A 13,680-nucleotide genomic window follows, 5' to 3' on the forward strand; every position below is an offset into this window, starting at 1 on the left:
AGTCTATGGGGTGTCCTTAGCAATCTCTGCTTGGGCCCTCTGGGCTTCATGCTGGCCTGTGAGCATTACTTGCTGGGCTTGGATGGGTTGGGCCCTCAGCTATAAGGGTTGGGCTGACCTTGTCAAGAGAGTGGAGGGTGGTTTGTCATCTTCTGCTCCTATTATTGCTTAATTTTATCTAGGTCGCAAAAACCAGAGCCTTAGTTGGTTCCATTTTATGTCTGCTTCGAGGTTTCTTGGTTTTTGTTAGAATAATGGTGCGTGGACTTCCTAAAAGGTGGGTGTACTCGGGATTTTGGGATTTTATTATTTTAGAATAGGGTTCTTGAGGTTCTAAGGAACGATTCTTTCTGTCGACCCCATAGGGGTGTTTCGTTTTTGTACTGCTTGCTGAATCTTAATGAAAGGGCTGACCTATTTCCATAAAAAAAAAAACAAAAAAAAGACAGGAGGTGGGTTCCCGAATATGATGGCCCCTTTTTAAAAATAAGAATAAAATAAAATTGTGGGCGGGCATTTGATGTCTCAAATCAACTGTTGCGGAGAAAAATAATATAATCCTCTATTTGATAAAAAGAAAATGTGGTATTGATCGAAATGCTTAGAGATATTGTTTCAAGCGGAAAACGACTTTTATTTCATCAAAGAGAAAGAAACAAAAAGAAGTACTTAAGTAACCACACCTAGCCAACTGGTAATAACGCACACAAGACAGAAAATACTAGAAACTTGTGAACTCATGGTGCTACTAGAGAGGAGAATAAAATTAAAAGTTCAACTAAGCTGAAAAAACTAAGGCCTAGTTTGGGATATCTTAGCTTAAATCGTAAGCAACTGTAACTTTTAGTTTATGAAAGTTGCTTTTTACCAATTTGTATAAGTAGCAGCTTAATAGTGTAACTTTTGAAATAAACTGCTTTATTTCATTTTACCAAACACTTTTTGCTACTTAATTTGTAGTTAAAGAGCTTTTTGCAAAGTATAAGTTATGGCAAACTGGACCTAAGTAGACTGAAAAGGCCATAGGGCTGCCCAAAATAATTCAGGCAAACCCAAAAAGCCCAACCCAAATTAGACTAGCCCTCCATGACGATTAACAAGTTCAAATTTATCTTCTTTTTTTTTTTTTTTTGAAAGGGATTCAAATTTATCTTCTAGACACTTTGGGAAAGAAAAACATGATTTTCCACTGTTCCAATCAACTTCATCAATTAAATACGTACAGAATGTAGTTGAAAAGAAATTAATAATCGACATCGACTCGCAAGTATCCCATTTATACTCTTTAGTAATGCAGACTCATGCATGCATGTTGGTCTATTGGTGTTTCCAGATCGCACCAGTCTCTAATGTGAGAGTTCAGTGACTTCGACCAAGCGACTTACACGAGTCACAAAAACCAAATATGGCAATGCACAAGAACGACATGACACAGTTGACATCTGACCATCGTCCTTAAATTTTCTCTCCTTTTCATTCGACCTACTTAACTACCGCTTCTGAATTCTAATTCAAAGCATTCATTTCCTTTCTCGAGACCCTTTTTTTAAGTGTACCAAAGTCAATCTCTCTCGAGCTCTTTCCCCTATTTACTGCAAACCCTAGCTTTATTAATTACCCTCAACCGTCTCCCAACCTTCACACCCCTATATAAACCCTAGCTTGGATGCATATCCTACTCAGGTGTAGTGTCGTTCAAGCAGCTGAGAGGGTAAGGAAAACAGTGAGAGAGTGAGTGAGTGAGTGAGGCGAAGATGGAGATGCGGCGTATCGTTTTTGTGCTTGCTCTTGTTGCTTTATTAGCATCAGCAGCTTGTGCACGTATGGTGCCTGGTGATCAACCCGCTACTAGCCCTAATGAGAAAACAGCCGTTTTGGATGCTACTGCACCTAAGGCAGCTGCCCCGACTGGCGTTAAAGACAAGAAGTGCATCGGTGCTGTTGGTGGATTCGCTGGAATGGGAGGCGTAGCTGGAGTCGGCGGTGTGATGCCTCTTCTTGGTGGTGGGATCGGAAAATTTGGTGGAATAGGTGGAGTTGGAGGTCTTGGCGGAGTTGGTGGAGTAGGCGGTATTGGCGGAACTGGCGGTGGAGTTGGTGGCCTAGGCGGTGGAGCTGGTGGTGTTGGCGGTGTCGGGGGAGCTGCTGGTGGAGGAGCCGGCGGAATTGGGGGAATTGGTGGCCTTCACCCATGATGGATCGACCGAACTAGTTTGATCATTTTGTGTCGTTGCATGACTTTGGCTAGTGGATCAACTATCTTAATTAGTAGAATAATTAATGTTTAGTTAAGTAAAGTTTAGTTAGTACTATCTATGCATGCATGTTTAATTTCGATGTCGAACTTTGTTATCAATCGGATTCTAGCTATAGCTCGTTGTGGTGATTGTTGGCTGTCTCATTTGAGACATGCATCCAGTGATTGTATCTGCATGTACTTTTCCCTATATTGTTAGTTATGTTTGAATTAAAGGAATTCTTCATTGTCTTTAAGATTATGATGTTTTAGTTAATATGATGTTGAGATCAAGTCCAATCAATTGTAGCAGCACAATTAAAATATGATTCCAACCTGTAAAATAACTAATCAACCCTTTTTGTTTATTCTTACTAAGCATTTAGCTCACACAAACTTTTAACCGCCATCATCACATGAGCAACACAAGTTCTTATTGTATATGTTGTTGTTTTACCAGATTAGCAGTGCATGCCTATCGATCCTATATCAGCTTAATTTATTTATGTGTTGTACGTATAAATTAATTATACGCGAGCAAATATTGGAATGTCTCGCTCCCATCTAGACGTACGTAGTTATTCAAATAGCAGGAACTGAGTAGGGTGAGATTTGGGATCGAATATTATATAAGGGAAATTAATTAGATTCCAAATATTTTTTCTAAGAATTATCATACATGGGAATGGCTTTAGACAAAGGGGTGACGAGAAGTCGAGAATGGTCACCTGTACTGCTAGCAAATGAGGCAAAAGCCGATCCTGCTCAAAATGTGGTTGAAGTTTGTTTATGTCCGTACATCCTTTTCTTTTGTATATTAGCTTTTGGGAAAAAATTGACATACTGACCCTCATCTAAGGGACATGCATTAGATAAACGTTCAATTTTGTCTAGCCAGGCTTTTTACTTCTGTAAAATAGACATGAAATTACTTTGGCAACTTTTGGCTTGACCAGTCCTTGATAAATTTTGGATCGGAATTAGGTTTCGCAATGGGATTTTCAGTCATATAATCAAATTTAGTTGGTGCGAAGAAAAATGGCAACTTATAAACGGTTGATTCTAAAGTTGGCGTCTTGCATGGACACCATGTGTACCTATGTTTGTTGGTTTCAGCTGGTCGATTATCAAATGCATGTCGATCTCTTTACTTGCATGATAATTTACTCACAGTCTGACACGCATCACGAATGCATGTCGATGAAATTAACTACTGAACATCAATTGCATTATATGGAAGCAAATTAATTAATTACTGAGGAGGACGACCGCGGCTAGTGAAAAGTAACCAGCTAGTTCAAAGGAATTAGTGAGAATAAGCCTTGATTAGGGCATGCACTATTGATGTTGCGAGTAAATGTTAACCATAATCTGACATACCACCAACGTACGTACTGGAGTTTCAAGAAATTTCAAGGCAGTAATATCAAAAATTTGATAAATCAAACAAGTTTCATCACTTCATGTTTAAAGAACAAAAATCGAGAAATAGCTCCAGATCCTTTTTTTAGGTTTTATAAATTTCACCATAAATTTTCATTGCCCAAACCAAAAGATTTGAAGACGAAGAACACAAAGGAGAAAGAAACAGGAAGACGATTAAGGAGATAGCGGGTGTATCAAATTTCTCTCTCCTCTCCTAAACTTCGACTTCGAGAGCGTAGTAGTGAAAATTATTTTGGCGAAGCACATGGCGAGTCTACTAGAGGCGTGATTTGGATGTTCTCCGCTTCTCACGGTCGCTAAAATAGCTTAGGAGCAACTTTGAGGCCGCTAAAAACGGATTTGAATTTGCTCACCACAATATTTTAGATGGTGATACCACCACTCAATATTATGCTGCCACATATAGTGATCCATAATAATAGTTAACCATAGTTAACAGGAAAGAGAAAAAGAATTTAATGAATACTCAAACTCCAATCCTATATTCTAATATTTTATTATATCAACCAGCCTTAAATCGTCATCATCCTCAACACATTCAGCCACCATCATCTTCTTCAACCTCCAAACCTCCATCTTCTACCTCATCGCAGGCATCAATTCCTCATCATCTCCTAAATGATTATATGGGTCGCCAATCAATCTACTTTATCCTTACTCTTCATCTCCTCTCATCCTTTTACATCATCCATGTATTCGCAGCCAAAAAGGAAAAATAAAGGAAAAAAACCCTCGTTAAATTACCATCTTAAATCAGCCATGAATTTTCACAAGCTCCTCTATTTATTGTCTATTAATCTAGCCTACAAAACTTTTAGTAGATTTTTATTGTGAAAATCTTTCAGATAGACTATCAAAACAAGTGATAGCTGATAAGACTAAGATTTATATGGCTGATGTGATTATACAAAAAGTCTCCAGGTAATTTAATATCTCTTCGGGTATTTTCTCGAAATCTATGGTTTTTCTCTGATATACCCCCGCCGGCGAGATATCCGGCAAGAATAGGAATTATACATGGTACTAGCTCGATATCACATGGGTATTTTCGATGCGATTATACATGGTTTCTCCAATATCCTTGTTTTCTTTTTTCATTTTGGCTGAAAATTTATGATGAGGTAAACAAGATAAACATGGTAGAATACTAGAATCAGAGGAGACGAAGAGGAAGAACTGGGAAGAATGAAGGAGAAAAAGGAAAACAAAAAAAGTAATAGTTTAAGTTAACCTCAGTTAACTACCTATACCTTATTTAACTCAAATTACACGTGGCAATCTATTAAGAAGTGGTGATACCACCACTTTGGTTAAGATGGTGAGCAAATCTGGATCGGCTAAAAACGTTCTAATTTGTTAGGTATAATCCAACATTATATGGCGGTTGATGCGACTTTAATAAGCATAAAAATTAGAAATTTTAATCTCCTCTAAAAAAAAATTAGAAAATTTTAATAAATAATGCGGCTATGTTATATTAACCAGCACATAAGTTTTGTTTCTAGGTACAAACATTCATCGCTTCATTAACAAGTACAAGTATCTCTTGATTTCAAGCTTATTAGTTGTCAATTACAACTGTTGATCTTGATTAGCATCTACAGGGATGACAATGAATGCAACATTTCTACCCTCTTAACATTTTATATCATGCTATGATAATGTATGCATGGGTTGTCTCAAAAGAATAAACAAACAAATCAAACTCGATCTCTTGTGCAAACTTCTGATAATCTTACTATGAAAAAGAAAATATCCTACTTAATTATATATTTGCCAAGTAAATAGAACTTAGAGGGTGTGTCGTTTCCCCTCGCTCTGGGTTTCCTCTCTACAGCGTTGAGAGTCGGTGGCCTTTCCTCCTGCCCGCCATGGGCAATTTTCCCTGGGATCTATCCCAGATCTGAGGCTTCTTGCCTCTTTCGGCTAGTTTTTCTTCTGTGTGTTGTTTTGTTTCCTCTTGCTGTCTTTGTTATGGTCCCTCTGTCTTCTTTCCTCCTTGTCCGCTACCCTCCCTATCTTTCTTTCCATCACTCTCCACCCTTCCTTCACTCTTCCCAGTTCCTTTCTCTCTTGTTGTTCCTCCACTTATTCTCCATCTTCTTCATCTCTTCTCTGTCTCTTGTCCACCATCCATCCATTTACCTTTTTCTAAGTACCACCGATTCCACCGATGTATCTTCGTCTTCAATCACTATCACTACTTTCGCTCTTCGGCGCGTTACCCTTAGCGGCTTTGTTCCGCAGTTTTCCCCCGAGCAGTTTACCCTTGTGGTTCCTGCTTATACTACCTTTCCGTGGTTCTTTGTGTTCTTTTCGGTGCTTGTTTACTTCGGACTACCCAGTGATAGTCGGAGGGACGAGTTAGGTGCCTCTCGGTGTTGGATCCTGGTCTTATCGGCGTGTTCCTTTGGAAGGATTGGCTGGCTCTGCTACCTGCTTCTGCGGGGTTGTGTTCCTCTTGTGGCGGTGTCTACCGACATGGAGGCTTCTGGACTGGAGCTTGTTCTTGGAGTGGGCCTTGTTAATTTCTTGTTGTTTCTTTTGTGTTTTTCAGCCCTTTCTTGGACTTCTGTTGTAATATTCCTTTTTCTTTAATGCAAGTTTGGTTCACTTTGTCAAAAAAAAAAAAAAAAAAAGTAAATAGAACTTAATGTGATAAGGTCTCAGGGGACATATCAAAAGCTTTTATTAATTGGGACAATGCATGTAGCATAGCCTAAAAACATTAGAAAACATATATAGGTCTTGAATTACATGCTTTTACTGGCGGAAGTCTCTCCTCGCATTCACTTTCATGAGCTCTATTTCTTCAATTATCCAACACCACCACCGCCACCACCACCTCCTCCTCCGCCTCCTCCACCACCTCCACCACCACCGCCACCTCCATTGCTTCCGAAGCCATAACCTCCACCATATCCACCTAAACCCCCTCCACCACCACCACCACCACCGCCTCCTCCACCCCCTTTATCAACACCCCCACCACCGTATCCGCCTCCACCACCAATATTGTTATTGCCTCCCTCACCTCTACTCCCTTGATCTCCACAGCCACAACAATCATTTTGGGCACCGGCGTTACACTTGTTGGCATATTGAAGTTGTCTATTTCTAACTCCAACTAATCTAAAGGATGTTCCGTAGCTACTAATCTTGGATGATACTATAGATAACAGAAGTACTAGTAGGACAAGCACATTAAACATGAAAGAGGGTTTCTTCATGTTTGTGAGATTGATCTAAAAACAAACCCTATACTCTGTTGGTTGGTTTTACTGTTGGAGACTTCATGCTCATATATATAGACGAATTTAGCTGATACATGCAAATGCATGTGAATGAATCTTCTGTAATATTTAAAGGGATCTTTGTACGTAGCTCTCGTGAGCAGACCAGCCGGTGATTCACTCTTAGCTAGCACTGATCGACAATTCATCGTAATTGGTTATGTTTTATCACTGTGTATCCGACCTGCACAGGGTCCGTGAATCTGACCAGAAAATTTCATGTATGGTTCCAAAGTGGAATAAGACCCTTGCATGTGTCCCTAACCCGCTCCCGTATACACACCTGTCGTAACCCATTGGATAAGTTGTAACCAGTTAGAAATAATTTACGGCATTAGAGAAAAATGTTCACTCAATTTTTATTGTTTTAGAGCAACTCCAACAGTTTCCCTATAATTTCTGTATTATAGGGAAGCAAAAGTCAAAGTTTTAGCCTCTTTTTCTTCTCCAACTCCAACAGATTCCCTATTTTACAACAATTTTTAAAAGAGAAAAATTCAGCTACCCTCCCCACATTATGCTGCCAAGGCCAATTTGATACCCGAACTCTCAAAAGTATCAATGTGATACCCAAACACATATTTTGACACCAACGTGATACTTCCGTCCAAAATTTCTGACAGCGCCGTTTCTTTGCTGACGTGGCAAGCACGTGAAGACCAAAAATAAAGAAAAAGACCAATTTGCCCTTTTCTTTTGTTAATTGTTTTTTTTTCCTTCTTCTTTTTCTTTTTCCTTCTTCTTCATCTTCTTATTCCTTCTTCTCAGATGATCTGGGGACTTTCCCAGAAAACTTGGAATCATCATCATCAGGAGAGTCGATGATGCTTAAGCCTACTTTACTACTACCCCAGCTGCTTTTTTTTTTTTTTTTTTTTTTTTCATATTCATGATAATATTATTATAGAAAGGAATTATCTCACTTCCTCCCTATTAAGACCAAGCCATAGAATGCAAGCACTTGCAAACTGCTCTATACGAAATTAACCAAATGATCAACTGCTAGTTAACAACGTTTAGGGGAAGTCGAAAAGACTTAAGAACTCAAACTACAGAATCTTTAATACAGAACTTCATTAGAAATGTCAACAACATCGTATGTCTCTAACAGGCATCTGATGGTTTGAAAAGAAAATCAAGCAAACCCATCTCAACTTCAACCAACTCATATGGTGCAGAGAACAGAAAGGGATGAGCAAATGACTGAGCCTGCAGACTAATCTTTCTTCTCAGTGTTGTTTTCCAGTTCCCTCCTCAGCTGCAGAGAGAAGTCATCATTAACGTCATCATCATCCCAGTCATCCTCCCACTGTTGTGTCACTTCCTTGCCTTCCTCTTTGTCCTCCCATTCTTCATTGATTTCAAACTCTTCGAACTCGTCATCGTCTTCGAACAGGTCCATCTTGGCGACCTCAGTCACTGCCTTGGGCTCCGTCGCCGCCCTCTCAAACGGATTTCAGGGGGCGATGGTAATCCTCTAGCCTTGTGGTTCAGACGGAAAGACGCTCCACGAGTTCAAACTACCCTAGCTCCTCTTATGCCCATGAACAGAGCTCTCTCTCCCAACTGAAGAAGAGCTCTCTCTCCCAATTATCAGCCTAAACTCTACTTCTCAAAACCCAGAATCAAAATCACCACACAATAAACTACAAACCAAAAAAAAACAAAGCTTTTGCATTGCACAGAAACAAAAAAACGATCATCAAACATGTCAAAGTCTCGTTCTTTGTCAATAAAAACTATTCAAGCAAAAGAATCAAACTTTGGGGGCCTATTCCAGAATCACCAAAAATCCTCAGAAACCCAAAAAAGTAGAACAGAAAGGCAACACAGACACAAAATATGCAGAGCAAAAAAAAAAAAAATAGAAGAAGAGGGATTGATGAATCCAGTGAATTGGAAATTATGGGTTGGTTAAGAATTTTTTTATTTGTTTGGCCAAATTTTGTGGCCATAAGCTTTTGGATGTTCTTGTTTTTTCTTGGTTCATGCTTGGGGGGCAACAGAGCTGACGAGGTCCAGAGTATGATGAAGAGGATGGGTTGGGTTGGCGGCGGCGGTGGAGGGTGATAGGAGAAGCGGAGTTCGGCAGGGATCGGGAGTTGGGGTTGGCGGCGAGGTCGAGGCAGGAGATGAGGGACTTGAGGGAGGGGTCGCGGTCGATGAAGGCGGGGAGAAGGAGAGGAGAGGATATCAGTGGGGTTAGTGATGGTTTGGGTGGTGGAGAAGGAGAGGAGAGAGAGGAGGTGGAGAGAGAAGAAGAAGAGTCAGGTTGAAGAAGAAGAAGAAGAAAAAGAAAAAGAAGAAAAAGAAATGAATTTAAAAAAAAGAGAGGGTAAAAAGTCTATTTTGTCCTTCTTCTTTTTTCCCACGTGCTTGCCACGTCAGCAAACAAACGGAGTCGTTGGATTTTTTTGACGGACGTATCACCTTGATGCCAATATAGGTCTTTGGGTATCACATTGATACTTTTGAGAATTCGGGTATCAAATTGGCCTTGGCAGCATAGTTTGGGGACGGTACCTGAATTTTTCTCTTTTTAAAATCTCCATATTCTTCCTTAAAATTTTAGAGTTTGCTGTAAATATAGGGAATTTGGTTTTCTCTTTCCTCACTTTCCCTAAAATAGGGATAGTTATAGAGAATCTGTTGGAGCAAAAGAGGCTTATTTTTCCCTAAAGTAGAGAAAAATCAAAATATAGGGAATCTGTTGGAGTTGCTCTTAATTTTGACATTTTAGTTATTTAAGTTTCAACCCTCTCTAATACCATGAATGTTCACTCAATTTTTATTGTTTTGACATTTTAGTTGTTTAAGTTTCAACCCGCAGGGACCAGTTTAGAGAGTGTTGAATGCTCGGCGGACGACGCGTTCGAGTAGACTGTCCAGAGTAGAATACTATTCACTGAGGACATGCAAAGGGTAGCAGCGAGCGTTAAGAGGGAAACTGTGATAACATAGCATCCATGGCAAAAAAAACTGTAAGAATCAAAGAGGAAGAAGACGAAGCTTACAAGAAGCTAGAGAGAAAAGCTTGAAAATATCTGCAACAATCTTTTTCAGTAAAGAAAGTCTAAGGTAGAATTATTACAAGCCAACTATTTATAGTAGTCAACAGAAATCAAACTCTAACTAACGTTCCTATCAACTAATCTATTACAGACTGTAAATTCACATGGATAAATCTACATCAGCATAATGATGTAACAGCCATAGCAGCAGCCAACTTTGACTAGGAAAGCTAGGAGAGATGATTGACTCAGTTAACACCTCCCCTCAATCTTAGTGGGGCTCATCACACTGAGATTGGTACAATGCTCCTTGAACACAAATCCCTGCCTTTCAAATTGCCAAGAAACTGGACAGTGACCAAGATAAACTATGAGACCAGTAGTTGACCTTTTCTGATTTACTTCTCCAATCCAATCAGTATCACAATAACCTGTAATGCAAGTAGGAGATTTTCCATATTTGTAAAACAGGCCATGGTTGATAGTTCCTTGAAGGTATCTCAGTATTCTTTTCACAGAAGTAAAACAAGACAAGACATGACATACTGTGTTAACAGCATAAGCAATATCTGATAAAGTAAGATATTGTAGACCACCAACAATGCCCCTGTAAAGTGTAGAGTTGGATAGAGTTGTTCCTTCATCTTTAGGTAACTGAGCATGAGGTAAACATGGTGTATTGTAATCTCTACAAGTTTCAAGATCAACCTTCTGAATAAGCTCCTTGGCATATTTTTCTTGAGACAAGAAGAGTCCATTCTGGTTACACCTGATTCCGAATCCCAAGACGAAAGATAATGGACCAAGATTTTTCAAGTCAAACCCATCACTTAACTCAGAAATGACAGATGTGATTCCAAGTTTCTCTGATCCTGCTATGACAATATAATCCACATACAATAGCAAAGCCACAACACTATGATTAGTAGTTTTTCACAAATAGACTAGGATCAGAATGAGAGAATTTAAATCCTGGGGTAGGAACACCAACAGCAGCCTTAAAATTCTTAGGTTCAACAGGATCAGATGCTTTCATCACAGAAGTAAAACCACAAAAGTAGGCAAGTTCATCAAGAAGATTGTGTTGTGCAACACAAGAGTAAGCACAGAAATTCTGAAAGGTCTTCTGTTTGATGATACAATTCTTTGCTCTGATTAACATAGAATGATTATTATAATCTTGAGCAATAGCATCAATGAATTGTAACTCACGTGGAAGATCACCAGCAATATCAAGATTAGCATTTACACCTTAGAGAGCAGAGTTGTTATGCAAGTCTAGAGAGCTGTTATGAAGAATGTTATGAAGACTAGTAGAGATCTCACCAGACTGCACCAGTTCATCATTGTCAACAACATTACTTGAATTTTTTTCTACATTGTCATCACTAGTAGAACCAGAAGAACCGCTACTTACTACCCCCCTGCAGCCATAGATAGGGCAGCAACTAATGGCTGAGAAGAAGCATCAAAAGGCAAGACTACTTGTAACTGATCAGAATGTAAGACAAGTAACATGAACTGTGAGGGAGAAGCAACAAATGGAGGTGAACAAGGCATAGAAAACTGGTATGTATAATTGCTTTTGTGGTGGCAGTTCAGAGCAGCATGGCCTTTGAGGCCACATGTTTGACAAATGACAACAGAGTGAGAAGGGTGATCAGCAGGAACATTAGTCCTGTAAAAATAGTACACTGCAGTATGGCCCTTTTTCCTGCATATTTGACACCCAGAGATTTGGTAGCACTTATTTGCTGTGTGACCTTTCTTATTACAAATCTGACATTCAACTCCTCTTTGACCCTTATAGTTTCCACCACTTGAATTATAGTTGAAGCTAGACTTGCCAATGTTATTCCAGCTTGATTGTTTGAATGAATTATCACTCCATATACCTTTCCCTTTGACATTACCAAAGGAACATGGAATCTGGTTTCTGTCATTAAATGTAGAGTAGTTTGAATTGCTGCCTCTATAGAAGTTGCCTTCAGCTGCCAGTGCAGTCATAGAGTTCTGAGTAAATAACAGACAATCAATGTCTCTTTCAGCAGCCAACAATTGTGCTCTGACGTCCATCAAGGATATAGGACAGTCCCTTGCTCTAATGACAGTTTTAATCATTGAATATTCATCTGGCAGTCCATTGAGAGTGACTACAACAATGTCTTCATCAATCAGCTTAACACCAACAGAACTCAACTGGTCTCTAGCATGCTTAATGCGCAGAAGATATTTGTCAATACTATCTGCACCTTTCTTGATAGTTAGAAGATCAGTTTTCAGTTGAATGATATTAGCCCTTGAGCAGGAGGAAAATCTCTCAAGCAAAGCAAGCCAGGCATCATAAGAGGACTTGCAACCAACAATAATCTCCATGATATCTTCATCCAGAGTAGCCATGAGAAGGCCAAGTGCTTTATCAGTCTTCTTCCAAATCTTGTAAGCACTAGTGATTTGCCTTGTAACTTCACCTTGTTCAGTAAGAACAAAGCAAGGTGGACAGAGAAATGTGCCATCAAAGTAGCCAAACAAGTCAATTCCCTCTAGGACAGATTGAAACTGAAAACTTTATTTCACAAAGTTGTTCTCTCCAAGTCGAACAGTGATCATGCTCAACAGTGAGTTGATCCCAGATTGTGACACAGCAATGATATTCATTTTATCACAAATCAACAGGTTATAGCAATTATCAGAAAGTTTTTCTACTCAACACACAAGTTTTGTTATCAATTGTTATATTATCACAAAGTTCACAAAGGACTATGAACAACTTTATCATCAACTTATAGATCTCATCATATGTAGGTCGTAAGAGTCAGATGCTTCACAATGAACATATGAGCAAAGATACAGTGAAAATTGAGAGACCACAGAGTGAATAAAGGTCACCAAATGAAGCCATTGCTTGGAGTAAGCTTGAGACGAAGAGTAAGCTTGACTTGTAGAGTAGAATCTAGAATCACATCTTGATTTCCCCGAATTCAAATTAGAGTACCCAAACACAAGAATCACAGCCAGATTTTTAGTAGAAACGCGCTCAGATGCACACAAATTCACAGATCTAGAGCACCACTACAAGCACAGGCGAGATCTAAGCTACAAAAGTAGATCTAGGACTTCAGCTCATATGCATCACAGAGACTTTGATTGCGGAAGCAGGAAGTAGATGAATTACAACTACAACATGATAATAGGCCATAGGATCATGAGCCGTAGCTCTGATACCATGATAACATAGCATCCATGGCAAAAAAACTCTAAGAATCAAAGAGGAAGAAGACGAAGCTTACAAGAAGCTAGAGAGAAAAGCTTGAAAATATCTGCAACAATCTTTTTCAGTAAAGAAAGTCTAAGGCAGAATGATTACAAGCCAACTATTTATAGTAGTCAACAGAAATCAAACTCTAACTAACTTTCCTATCAACTAATCTATTACAGACTGTAAATTCACATGGATAAATCCACATCAGCATAATGATGTAACAGCCATAGCAGCAGCCAACTTTGACTAGGAAAGCTAGGAGAGATGATTGACTCAGTTAACAAACTGGAGTTGTCTAGTCTTCGCTCCTCTGATGCATGAGTCAATAGAGTATTGATTTGGACAGAGCGACAGTAAATTAGTAGAAAGAGTTGATTACGTTCATAAATGGGAGTAAGTTCATATATATAGGTTGCTGAGGGTTGGAGCTCG

General features: G+C 39.2%; 1 protein-coding gene across 1 annotated transcript; it reads left to right on the forward strand.

Moving 5' to 3' along the window:
- Positions 1 to 1,754: 1,754 nt before the first annotated feature.
- LOC133711755 (glycine-rich protein 23) lies at positions 1,755 to 2,195 on the forward strand. Its single transcript, XM_062137849.1, has one exon. It carries the CDS (start codon positions 1,755 to 1,757, stop codon positions 2,193 to 2,195), a length of 441 nt encoding a protein of 146 aa, XP_061993833.1.
- Positions 2,196 to 13,680: the final 11,485 nt, after the last annotated feature.

This window comes from Rosa rugosa, chromosome 5 (genome assembly GCF_958449725.1).
Source record: "Rosa rugosa chromosome 5, drRosRugo1.1, whole genome shotgun sequence".
NCBI classification, from domain to species: Eukaryota; Viridiplantae; Streptophyta; class Magnoliopsida; order Rosales; family Rosaceae; genus Rosa; species Rosa rugosa.

Excerpts from the sequence above, each read along its gene's own strand:
- LOC133711755 (XM_062137849.1), top strand. The coding sequence starts at position 1,755 with ATGGAGATGCGGCGTATCGTTTTTGTGCTTGCTCTTGTTGCTTTATTA.